The 11,181-nt window shown below is 65.8% G+C and overlaps 3 protein-coding genes across 3 annotated transcripts in view; 2 read left to right on the forward strand and 1 right to left on the reverse strand.

The window, feature by feature from the left end:
- Positions 1 to 3,273: 3,273 nt before the first annotated feature.
- PFL1_02623 (uncharacterized protein) lies at positions 3,274 to 7,720 on the forward strand (the record flags this gene model as incomplete). The annotated part of the gene is made up of 2 exons (XM_007880139.1): positions 3,274 to 3,880; positions 4,014 to 7,720. The coding sequence occupies 2 exons, from the start codon at positions 3,274 to 3,276 to the stop codon at positions 7,718 to 7,720; spliced, it is 4,314 nt and encodes a 1,437-aa protein (XP_007878330.1).
- A 1,224-nt stretch (positions 7,721 to 8,944) lies between these two features.
- On the forward strand, positions 8,945 to 9,933 carry PFL1_06858 (uncharacterized protein; the record flags this gene model as incomplete). Its single annotated transcript, XM_007880223.1, has 2 exons — positions 8,945 to 9,447; positions 9,603 to 9,933. 2 exons carry the CDS (start codon positions 8,945 to 8,947, stop codon positions 9,931 to 9,933), a joined length of 834 nt encoding a protein of 277 aa, XP_007878414.1.
- A 987-nt stretch (positions 9,934 to 10,920) lies between these two features.
- The window catches only part of PFL1_02625 (uncharacterized protein), a gene marked incomplete at both ends in the record, with an annotated part of 1,928 nt that continues 1,667 nt past the window's right edge, over positions 10,921 to 11,181 (reverse strand). Inside the window, one exon of the mRNA XM_007880140.1 lies at positions 10,921 to 11,170. Within this exon, the coding sequence (XP_007878331.1) occupies positions 10,921 to 11,170 (250 nt within the window). The remainder of the gene's footprint in view (positions 11,171 to 11,181) is intronic.

Consider the following 11,181-nt stretch of genomic DNA (forward strand, 5'->3'; position numbering starts at 1 on the left):
CGAGGCGAGGTCGAGGTCAGGCCGGGGGGGGGGGCCAGGCCGCCGCACCGAGATTTCGTAAGGATGCCAACAAGTGCACGCACGCACGCTCGCACGACGGCTCGGCGCCAGCAAGGCCGTGGCCGCGGTCGAGGACCGGCGTGGCCTGGCCTGCCCTCTGCCCTGGCCTGCCCTAGCCTGCCCTAGCCTGTCGGTTGGATGTGGCACCACCCCTCGCCGCGCTTCTTTTCGCCCCCGGGATAACCGAGGCAGGCTTCCTCTCGCAGGCCAGCTGGCCAGGCGAGGCAAGAGGCCGAGCCCAACGCCCAACTCAAAGCAGGATCGGCGACCGCGAATCGGATGATTTGCGGCTCGTGGCGTGCCACGGCCTGCCCGCCACACACGCTCCTCGCTCCCCGAACCAGGCCGGCCGCGCTCGCTGCATCGGCGCCCGAGGTCCGCACAGCCATGCACGGCTTGACATGGCACAGGGAGCGCGCCTCGTCGCCACCTGGATCTAAGCACGGAATGGGTCGGCGGTGTCGACGCTCTTCGTGTGTGGATGGTCTCCTCTGGGTGCTCGTTCGAGGTACCTCGCAGGCGCCATGGCCAGGCAAAGGCGCGTTCTGGCCTTTGACTAGTACTGGCTTGGCTGGCCTGGGCGGAGCGGCGACCGGCGGCAACGAAGGGCGCCTTTCGGAGCCTACCCTCCCGATCTCGTCACCAGCCCGCCCGATAGTGAGCCGACGAAGTCCTTCAGTCGACCCGACGTTGTCCTGGCCTGTGTCAGTGATGGCGCTGGTGGTCGCAATCGGCGCTTTCCTCCCTCCACAGATCTGTGCGGACCAGAAGGTGAGCGGAGAGGAAGGGGCTCAACGGGAAAGAATATTAATGCCCGACAATCATGATGGCCTGCAGGCGATGGAGCAAAGCATCGAGCCGTCGCGCAGAGACGAGGGCTGCCAGTACTGTACACTGGCTGTCGACAAAGCCGACCGAAGCAGCGTCTCCATCTGCCGATCAGCAGAGTGCCAATCACGTCTGGCGTCGAGCATCGGCACAGCTGCTCTGCTCAGGAGGCTACGGCGTCGCGTCCAGCCCGAACAAGGAATCAGGGAGCATCACGGATCCAGGGTGAGGGCGACGACTCTGCGCCCGTTTGGAGCATCACCCGAACCGCTCCAAGGCGAGCGCGGCGCGCCGGTCAGTGCCGGTGGCGCAGCGGCAGCTTAACAGTCGAACAAGGGTAAGCTTGCATTGTCATGATCGTGAGAGTATAGAGACATGCATTCGCCATGGCAGGAAGCCTCGCTCGGCTTGACTTGATGAGGATACGTTCCAAGAGACGGTCGGGCCGGAGCGACGGGCGGGCGCGGACAGGTGCGTCTATCTGTGTCGAGCGCGGGCGTGCGATCAGGCAATCAGGACGCTGGATAGAGGGAGATGCTGCTGAGACGGTGAACGGTGGATGCGATGGTGGTAGTGGTGACGGTGGTGGTGGTGGCGGTGATGATGGTGATGATGGGCCCAAGCGAGGCGTCCCCTGGCCCGCTTGCCAGCCGGGTGGCCCGAGCATCAATTTGGCGGGGTGCCTGGAGGCCAGGCAGGCATGCCTGGCAGGCGGTGCAAGCGGCGGTGCGGGCGGGCGTTTCTTTCTTTTTCGTTTCACACCAGATCGACTCGCTTCGCACGGGGCGGCGTAAGGCTGGGCTGCCGTCCTTGCATGCATACAGGTACGTGCTGCTCAGGCCCGGCTGGCCCTCCCTTGACGATGGCTTGGAGCGGGCTGGCTGCCTGCCTGCCTGCGGCTGAGCGAGATGCTCCTGCTTTGCCGCCCAGTCTTGCGGGCCCGAGGAACAAGCAGCAAGCTAAGGCAACGTCTAGAAGCAAGAGATTAGACGCGGGCGGGCCGACGGGCGGTTGGGCTGGCGGCCGGGAGAGAAGAAACAGACAACCAAGCCAGCCCCACGCGCCAGGCACCGGCCCCGACCGCCGTCACCGCCCCCCAAGACGACGACATCGGGCGCTGCGTACGTTGTGTGCTGCAGCATGTGTGTGACTTGGCCAGCAGGCAGGCCAGCGCGGCGCTGCGTGCGTTGCACAGGACGTACAACGCCAGCACGCGTACGCACACCCGCACGTACTTATGGCACGCAGGCAGGCTGGGCTGCGGACCCCGACCCTAAGCGAGGCGAGGGGTCGAGGAAGGAAAAGGGGGCGCCGCGAGCCACAAATGAGGTCCTTGCTTGCTCGGTCCGCTATCTGCTCTTCGATCCCGGTCAGCAGCTCGCACGACCGTCGACGATGGCGATGGCGATGGCGAACAGAACAGCAACGACATGTTCACCGTAGCGTGGCGGGCGTGTGTGACGAGGTGGGTAGGAGGGGCAGCCAGCGCGGAGGGGCCGGGGGCCAAGCTACGGGCCAGGCGTGCTGCGTCGTCGGAACGGTGCCGTTGCCGGTGAGCGGAGGGGCCATGCATATGCTACTCTACTCTGCTGGCGTGCAACGACGAGGAACGGCCTCCTGCCTGCCTGCTGGCTTGCCCGCCTCCCCTTGCCTGCTTTGTCGCTTGCTGCTGCGAGTCTCTTTCACCCACACAACCACCGTGCGCCCGCCTTCGCCCTGCTTGCTTGCTTGCTTGCCTGCCCTTTGGTCTCTGCCGGCCGTCGTCGTCGTTTGTTGCGCCACCATTTGGGCGGCCGGCTCCTCCGCCTCGTCCACGTCCTCGTCCGCGTCCGCGGCCCTCTCTCTCCCTACCCTGCCGTCTCCCCTCTTCTCGCCTCCTCCCCCCGATCCCCGTCCACTTCGCTCCCGTCTCTGCCATCATCTGTCCGACCTCGGCCTGCGCTGTACGGTCTCGCCGCACGCCCACGACTTCCCTGTCCGACCCGCCCATCACTCGCCGACCATCCCAGCACGGTGTGCGCAGTCCAGAACGTTCAGTATACCCCACTTCACGGCCCATCATCCTTACCCGGCGCCCTCGCCAACCAGCAGACACATACCGGCACGCCCCTTATCTCGGCCTGGAATAGAAGTAGTGACACCTTTGGCCCCCGGCCGTCTCTACATCGTACAACTTCTTAACGGTGCCCGCCACGATCAACCCGATTTCTCGCCGGCCTCGTCCCCCGGACCTAACTCGCAAGGCTCGGTGCCACGCCTGAGAGGTTCCCTGCGCCTGGGCGGCTCCGTAGCCTACTTCTGCCGACCCTCGACTTCGTCTCACCTGCTGCTACTGCTGCTGCTGCTGCTGCCGCTGCTGCAGCCGCCACCAAAGGCGACATCGAGATGCCTGCCTTGTTCTCTAAGCGCACAGCCAAGGGCAAAGGCAGCGCCGGACTGTCCAAGGGCGGCTTCGGCTCGACTTCGACGGGCGATCTCAAGCGCATCGACCTCCTCACCCCTTCGCCCAGCTTGGCGGACGCACACCCGCTCCCCGCCGTGCCAACAAAGGACGACCTGCCGCCGCTCCCGCTCTCGGCCAACGATGCCTACCTCAATGTCAGCCAAGGATCCAGCGGACCCCAGTCCGCCGGCAGCCAGCACTCTGAGTTTGGCCGGCTCGACAACCCGACGCTCCGCGCAAAGGCCTCGTCGCCCAGCCTGCCGACAGCCAGGAAGGGCGGCGCCGGGACCCCCAACCACCTCACCATTCACGGATCGGCCTTTGGCAGCCTGCGCCGTTCCAAATCCAAGACCGCAGAGTCGCTCCGGCCGCTCTCGCCGCCCATGACTTCGTCGGCCGCTTTTTCAATCCGCAGCTTCAGCGAAAGCGCGAAAAAGACGCTCGAGACGCCGTCGTATGGCTACACGCCTCAGTCGACCGACGTGCAGCTAGATCCGTCCAGGGTGCTGCCAATCCTCGAAGCATGTGGCGACCAGATCCGCAAGAGAGGTGAGTGCCATGAGCGCGACTCATCGAGCAGCTCGAGCCTGTTCGTTCAGGCTGCAATGGAGGAAGCACCGACCGACCGACTGAGCCTCTCGCCTCTGAATCTGTTCTCGCCTTTTCCGCCCGCCTCGACCAGGTCTCGACTCGCCTCTGATCTTTTCGTCGATGGCCCTCGACCTGAATCCGGACAGCGCCACCTCGCTGATCAAGGCCTTTCAGAACGGATCGGCGCCGGCCAGCCGGCAGACGCTGCCCGCGGCATTTTTGGAAGAGGTGCAGTACGCCAACCCGCACGACCTGGCCGCCGTCATCAAGTGGGCGTTTGCGCGGATGGGCCGGGTGCTCGCCGTCCCGATCCCTTCGACGGTGCCCGCCAAGAAGGGCGAGGTGCGCGAGGAGATGGTCTACATCCAGCAGCGCGGCTTCCTCGACATGGACCTCTACATGGCGTGGCGCGAGAGCGAGCGGCGGTCCCGGCATCCTCCCGACGCCTTCAACTCGTTTTTGCAGCAGCTCCAGACCCCGACGGCGCAGCTGCTCTCTTCGCTCTTCTCGCTCCTCTCGTCCACCGCATCCTACTCGCTCAAGAACGGCATGGTCCCCGCCAAGCTCGCCAAGCACTTTGGCCCGCTGCTCTTCGGCCTGCCGGAGGACGAGACGTTTGCCCGCACCTACGACGCCTTTGTGCGCGCCAGCAACGCCGCCGAGCACCTCCTGCTCGCCTACATCCGCAGCCAGGCCGCCGTGTCTGCGCAGCCGCCCAAGCTGATGGACCACGTCGCCGGCTACCCCACGATGCTGGCCACCGACATTGCCATGCCGGGCAAGCATGCCAAGATGGTGCCCGTCGTCCAGATCGAGCGCCAGGTGCGCCTCTACAGCCCAGACCTCGTCCACACGGCGTGCGAGATTGATCTGGACGTCGAGTGCCCCGAGTGGGACGCGTGTCGCCACGACAGCGACCGCCACGGCAAGGACCCGCAGCTGTCGGACCGCTTCCGGAAGCTCATCAACCTCCGCGGCGGCGGCGCGCAGGGGAGAGGCAAGGTGCCGAGCGGCGTCGTCGCCTTCGGCCAGACGGCGGCCGAGGACGCCGAGGTCAAGGTCTATGGCTCGCTCGTGTCCAAGCAGTGGGGCGACTTTCTCGCCGACGGCTTCACCGCCCCGGACGAGACCAAACTCGCATTTGACCTCAACGAGAGCGCGCGCAAGGGCCGCCATCAGAAGCGCGACACGGTGCAGTGGACCGAGTTTCAGTCGCTTGGCTTCGACTCGGCCGACGACGGCCTCGACACTGTGCTCAGCTTTGACGACGGGCTCAAGCAGGAAGTCGAGAACTGGCCCGACGAGCGCGAGCGTATCCTGAGCAGGCTTCGCGAACGCCAAAAGGCGCTGCCGCCGTTCCACTACGACACCACGCCTCGCCTGATCGCGAGCCCGTCGCGCGCCGGCGACGCCGCCGGCACCTGCGATGGTCACCCCATCTCGCGGATGGACGAGGCGTTCGGAGACGTATGGGCCGACTACCTGGTCGGCGCTGGGTGGAGCAACCGCGACGAGCTCACCCACCGCACCTCGAACTTTGCCGTGCTGCAGTACAAGAGCCGGCCGGGCCCCTCGACGGTCGGCTCGCAAAGCGCAGGCTCGAGCCTGTCGGCGCCCACGCGCTTCGTGGTGCCGCGCCGGGACGAGTTGGGCCAGGACATTCCCGAGGACCCGCGCACCGATGCCGCCTGGTTCGTCATCCAGGAGGTGGTGCCCCAGCTTTACCGCGCCGAGCTCGAGGTGGCCGGACGCGGCAAGAGCAGGGGCAACGCCATGGTGCGCAAGTTCACCATGTTCCGCTCCAAGAAGGATCGGTACCAGGACGACTATTTGACCGGCGCCGAGTCGGATCCCTTCCGACCTGGGTACGGCGGCGAGACCAAGCACATCCGGCTGAGCGACATCGGCTCGCGCACTGAACTCATCGACGGGGCTAGCGGCCCGAATCGCTACGACGCGTACGCCGACCCGAGGCCCTCGCGCCTGGCGCAGAGCCAGAGCCACAGCCGGTTGCATGTCTCGGACGATGCGACGTTGGCCCAGCAGGGCCGACCCAGCGCCGACAGCAACCACGCGCAATTCCGCAGCGAGGGCAGCAACGGCACCGGACAAAGGCTGATGTCGACGCTACGGGCCAAGAGCATGCGCGTGGTCAAGGGCGCCAAAAAGTCGTCGTCTCATCTAGACGGTGCCCCGCCACAGCAGCATGGCATCTCGAGCGCGTTCCACCAGACGGGCGGCCGCGCGCAGAACGGTGGCCACGATGCCGACGCTTCCTTCACCTCGGAGGACTTCGAGGTCCGCAGCGTTCACGACTCAGACGACCCAGACGCGGCCGAGCTCGAAGGACGGGGCGGTGCACAGCGGAAGCGCAAGAACCTTGGCGGCCTCTTGGGCGCCCAGGAGAAGCAGGATACCAAGGACGACGCCTGGCTCGACGTGCTTTTCAAGGCCAACGAGAACCGGATGACGGGTCAGGACGTCGCATGGAGGGCGCCGAGGAAGAGCAACGGCCTGCGCGTCGCCGGCGCGGCGAATGTCGCCACGACGGCCAATGGCCTGACCGAGACGGCCGTGCCCGATGCAACGTCGGCGAGCATGACCAAGACTCTGGCTCTCGACACCGACGCAGTGTCTCGCGACGAGCCCCAAAGCTTTGACACGCCGCGAGCGTCGACGCCGCCTCAGTTTCCTCCGCTCCAGAGCAGTGGGTCCCGGCCGGACGCCGCCACCGCAGAGCACGAGCCCGAGCTGGACCGCATCGACAGCCCATCGAGTAGCCGGGCCGAGCTCGACAGCCGCTACCTCGACCGATCGTCGAGCACGATTGATGCAAACGCCAAGACCGAGACGGCCGACACGTCGCTCGTCCTTCCGGCTCCGCCCATCGAGGTCAGCAGCGGGCGCAGTTCGCCCCTGCAGCCCTCGCCGTCCATCGCCGAACACTCTCCGCTGCGGTCCACGCTGCGCCCTGTGGCCAGCAAGGAGGCGCAGCCCAAGGCGACAATCGACACGAGGGCGCTGGTCGAGTCGCTCCGCGCTGGTCTGAGCCCCGTCGAGGCGGTCCGCAAGAGCAAGGCGATGGCGCCTGCCTCTCCGGCCTCTGAGACTTCGGCCTCGCGGATCGACCCTTTCTCAAAGGATCGGACCGCGGGGCGCGTCGCCACCGTTGCCAGCCGTTTCGGAGGCAAGGGTGCGCCAAAGAGCCCGCTCGAGCCCCTGTCTCCGACGCGCGTCGGGCCTATCGCGCCGCCGCCCAAGAGCCCCAAGCGCGCCCTCGCCGCTGCGGCTCTGATCGCTGAGCCCGACGTGTCATCGTCGTCGACAGCGACAACGACGACGACGACGACGACGACCACACCCGTCGATGCGCCCATGACTGCCGAGGCCAGCGTCGATTCGCCCGACGTCACACTGAGCCCCATTCGCCGCCGCCACGTGAGCTCGGGCGCCGAGCCGCTGTCGCCCACCAAGACGATTGACTCGTACGTCGACCAGGACTCGATCTACCCGGAAGATGCGGCGTCCAACTACCACTTTTCCGGCGAGCCCGCCGACGCGGTCGGCGGCGACGAAGAAGAGGAGGAGGTGACGAGCGACCCGCCGCGAGAGTGGCGCCTCGTCCCGCGCTCTGGCGACAACGGTCAGGGCTTTGCCGAAGACTATGGCCGCGCCGAGGAGGAGGACGAGGTGTACGCCATGCCGACGGGCTACCGCGAGCCGTATCAGCCGGGCATGCCGCTCGACAACGTCATGGAAGAGTCGGAGAGCGTGCTGAGCGGCAGCAACAACCTCTGAGCCGCCGCTGCTGCCCTGGTTGACCTGGGATGGCGTGGCGTTGCTTCGCTGCCGGCGGCCGTACCCCTGGACCGACAAGCGACCCGCATCCGCTTGTCTTTGCATGACTCGACCAAGCCTCGGCTCCCTTTTCATGATCTTATCCTGTCCTGTCCTGCGCGGGCCGCTGCCTCGGCCCAGCGGCTGAGGCGTCGAAGCCCGCGGATACCTTAGACGGCGGCGGTAGCAGTTGCTGCCGCCAGTCGGTCGATCTGCCCCGGTCTTCTGTTGTCCCTGTTGTGGACCAGGGGACGCTACGTTGATGGGGGCGTCCCCGCCCTTCCCCCTCTCCTTTATTCCCACCAGCGCCTCTCGTTCTCTATTCCCACCCCACCACCGCCTCTCGCTCTCGCTCGCACTTGCTCGCTCCGCGATCCGTAGCGGACTGCCTGCCCATCTACGCTCATTTGGCCCCCCATCTCTTCCCTTTTACTCTCACACCTGTCAACCAGCGAGTCATTCTCTGTTTGTCGTGTGCTCCGGCCCGCGACATTGGTTCGACGGCCAGTTTAGTCACGGCCTCTTGATGTGTTGCGGGCAGGTTGCAGACGCGCACGCTCGCTCGCTTCTTCCGTTGGCTTGGCATCGGGCCGAGTCTGCGGGCCGTACCGTATGCACCGTACCGTGCCATGCGTGGTTCGAGGTCGAAGCTAGGGTCTCGGAGCGAGCCGCGTTCGCCCTCTACTAGGCTAGTTGGCTGTGGGTCGTTGCAGGTAACGAGGGTGCAGGAGGAGCATTGCACCGCTTCGGTACGTCTTCCGAAGGACCGAAGGAGAGAGAGAGGGGGCTGGAGATGCTGAGACGGAGCGGAGCGTTCCGACCGTGTCATGTGTGGCGGTGCAGGGACGCGGCTGAGCCGGACTGGCCGGCAGGTCTAACCAAGCCCCAGGAATCGGCGCCAAGGAGCAAGCAAGCCGGCAGCGGCAGCGGAAGACGAAGGTGGAGGGCGAGGAGAGAGGAAAAACCGAGGACCGTGCACGCCCCACCACGTCCCTTCTTGATAGCCGGCCGCGCTCGCCCGCCTTCTGACAATCTACCACCATCTCCCCTCGCTACCTTATCAAGCCCTAACCTAACCCCACCTTTCAAACCACACTCTACTCTACTCTACCTCTCGCACCTTCCTCTTTCTCTTCCTCCTCGATCAGGGGTGAAAAGGCAGCATAGACGACGGGGAAAAAGAAGATGGGGTACCGAGTGCAACCGGCGACGGCGTCGGACAGTGCGAGTCTGGCGCGGATCGAAAAGCGGGCATTCAACGATCCCAACAACGCGGCCGACGAGCTGGGCCGCCTCCTCGCCACGGACCCGCTCACCGCATCGATCGACGACGAGGAAAAGGCGCGCCTCGCCGTGCAGCGCTTCCGGGCCTTTTTTGACGATGCCGATTTCGTCGTCGTCAAGGTCGTCCAGGTCCCCGATCACCCCGCCCAGAGCGAAGGAGAGGGAGAGGGTGAACGGGCAGAGGCAGAGGCAGAGGCAGAGGCGGTGGCGTTTTCGGTGTGGATCCGACCTGTCCTCGGTGGTATCAAGACTCGTCCTTGCCCCCGGTCCGATGAGCAGGCCAAGAAGGACGAGGACGAGGATGACGAGGAGACGAAGAGGAGGAAGAAGGATGCTCTGTGGGCCAGGTTCTCGGCTGCTATTGACAGGAAGAGGGAGGAGGTCATGGGTACCCGACCCCATTGGTGAGTCCTTGCCGGATTGGCGCTTCGATCGACCCGACAACGGATACGAGAGGGGGGAGCGGTAGAGGAGGCGCTCGCTCCACCCTATCCGCTTCGAGCACTGACCCATCCACTGCCCCTTGCGCCTTGTCCTCTGCGCCGACTTTACGATGCAGGTTCCTCAAGCTCCTCTGCGTCGACCCCGCGCACCAACGACGGGGGGTGGGGACGATGCTGCTGGACTGGGGGCTGCAACGAGCCATGGACAACGCCGACGAGGTGCCGGGTCCGTTTAGCGTCTACCTCGAGTCGAGCCCGGCGGGCGAGGGCGCCTACGTCAAGGCCGGCTTCAAGGTCATGGGCCACGACCGCATCGACGAGCCGCGCGCCCAGCGCGGTTACCTACAGTGGCCCTACATGATCCGATCCCCGCCCGCTCCCGTCTGCCAACGAGGCTTGCACCGAGGCGCGAATCGCGCGCAGCCCCAGCAGCAGCAGCAGGCGTAGCCTCAGCAGCGACCTTACTTCACCGTCGCTCGTGGCAACGCAGCAGCAGCAGCAGCAGCAACAACACCATAAGGAACAGCAAGCAAGCAAGCAGGAAGGAACAGCAAGCAAGCAATCAACAGGAACAGCAAGCAAGCAAGCAACAGGAACAGCAAGCAAGCAAGCAAGCAAGCAGGAAGGAACGACAAGCAAGCCAGCAGTCGGGGCGGGCGGGGTTTCGGCTGGGTTGGGTACATCTCCGATTCCGCGTAGATGGGACGCATGCGGCGGTGCGCGCGCCGCTCGGCGTCCAGTCTTTGGTCTAGCAATACAAGGAGGGGCAGGTGGCACAGTGCAGCAGCAGGGGGGGATGGGGGTGGTCGAGAAAGGGGGGGGCAAAGGTGTGAGGGGGAAGGACAATGATCGATGCTGGACAAGAGGGGAAAGAGGGTGGTGGGGCAGGCTGGGGCAATGCAAATGATGTGAGATGAAAAGCGAGGCGCAAACAGGGCGGCTCGACTGGCAGAGAAAGAGCGGCCAATGGTGGCGTGTGCTGGATGGGTCGGCGTCGCCCCAGCCGCCGCCGCCGTCGTCGTCGTCGGTGCGTACGGCAGACGAGTGAAGAACGGCGGATGGGGTCAAGCGGCGAGGCAAGCAGCTGGGGCCGTGACTAATACAGGAGAATGGAGGGGGAAAGGTGGCGCGACGGGATTAATGCGAAGGTGGCGAAGGTGGTGGAGGTGGTGGCGGCGGCGGCGGTGTCGGCGGTGGCGATAATGATGATAATGATGCAGAGGGTCCGTGGTTGGGGTCGGAGGGTCGCGGCGAGGCAGGGAGGATGGTCGAGACGATTAAAGAGACTCGAAGTGATCGCAGGGGAAAGAGAGAATGTCGCCAGGATTGCACGCGGAAGGCAGCGGGAGCGGGCGAGGTCACGACGGGGAGATGGCCCGCATCTCTGCCGCCGAGTCCCTGGACCCGACCCAAGCTCGTCTTGTGCGCCGGAGATCAAAAGTCGATCGGGGGCAGCGGCTGGAGGTGGTCCGGGTGGATAAAGTCGAGCTCGCCGAGGTCGTCGCCGCCGTGGCCCACCCCGGCGGCGGTGGCCTGCTTGAGCGGCGATCCAAAGTGGCGGTGGCCGGCGCCCACGACGTCGGCGCCAAAGTCGAGGCCGAGGCTGCCGGTGCGCGCGTACGGGTTGGGCGACGACGCGCGAGGCGTCAGCGCCTCTTCGGATCCCGCGTCGCTCGTCCCGGCGCTGCCCTTGCG

Source organism: Pseudozyma flocculosa (assembly GCF_000417875.1).
Source record: "Pseudozyma flocculosa PF-1 unplaced genomic scaffold scaffold00007, whole genome shotgun sequence".
Classification (NCBI taxonomy): Eukaryota; Fungi; Basidiomycota; class Ustilaginomycetes; order Ustilaginales; family Ustilaginaceae; genus Pseudozyma; species Pseudozyma flocculosa.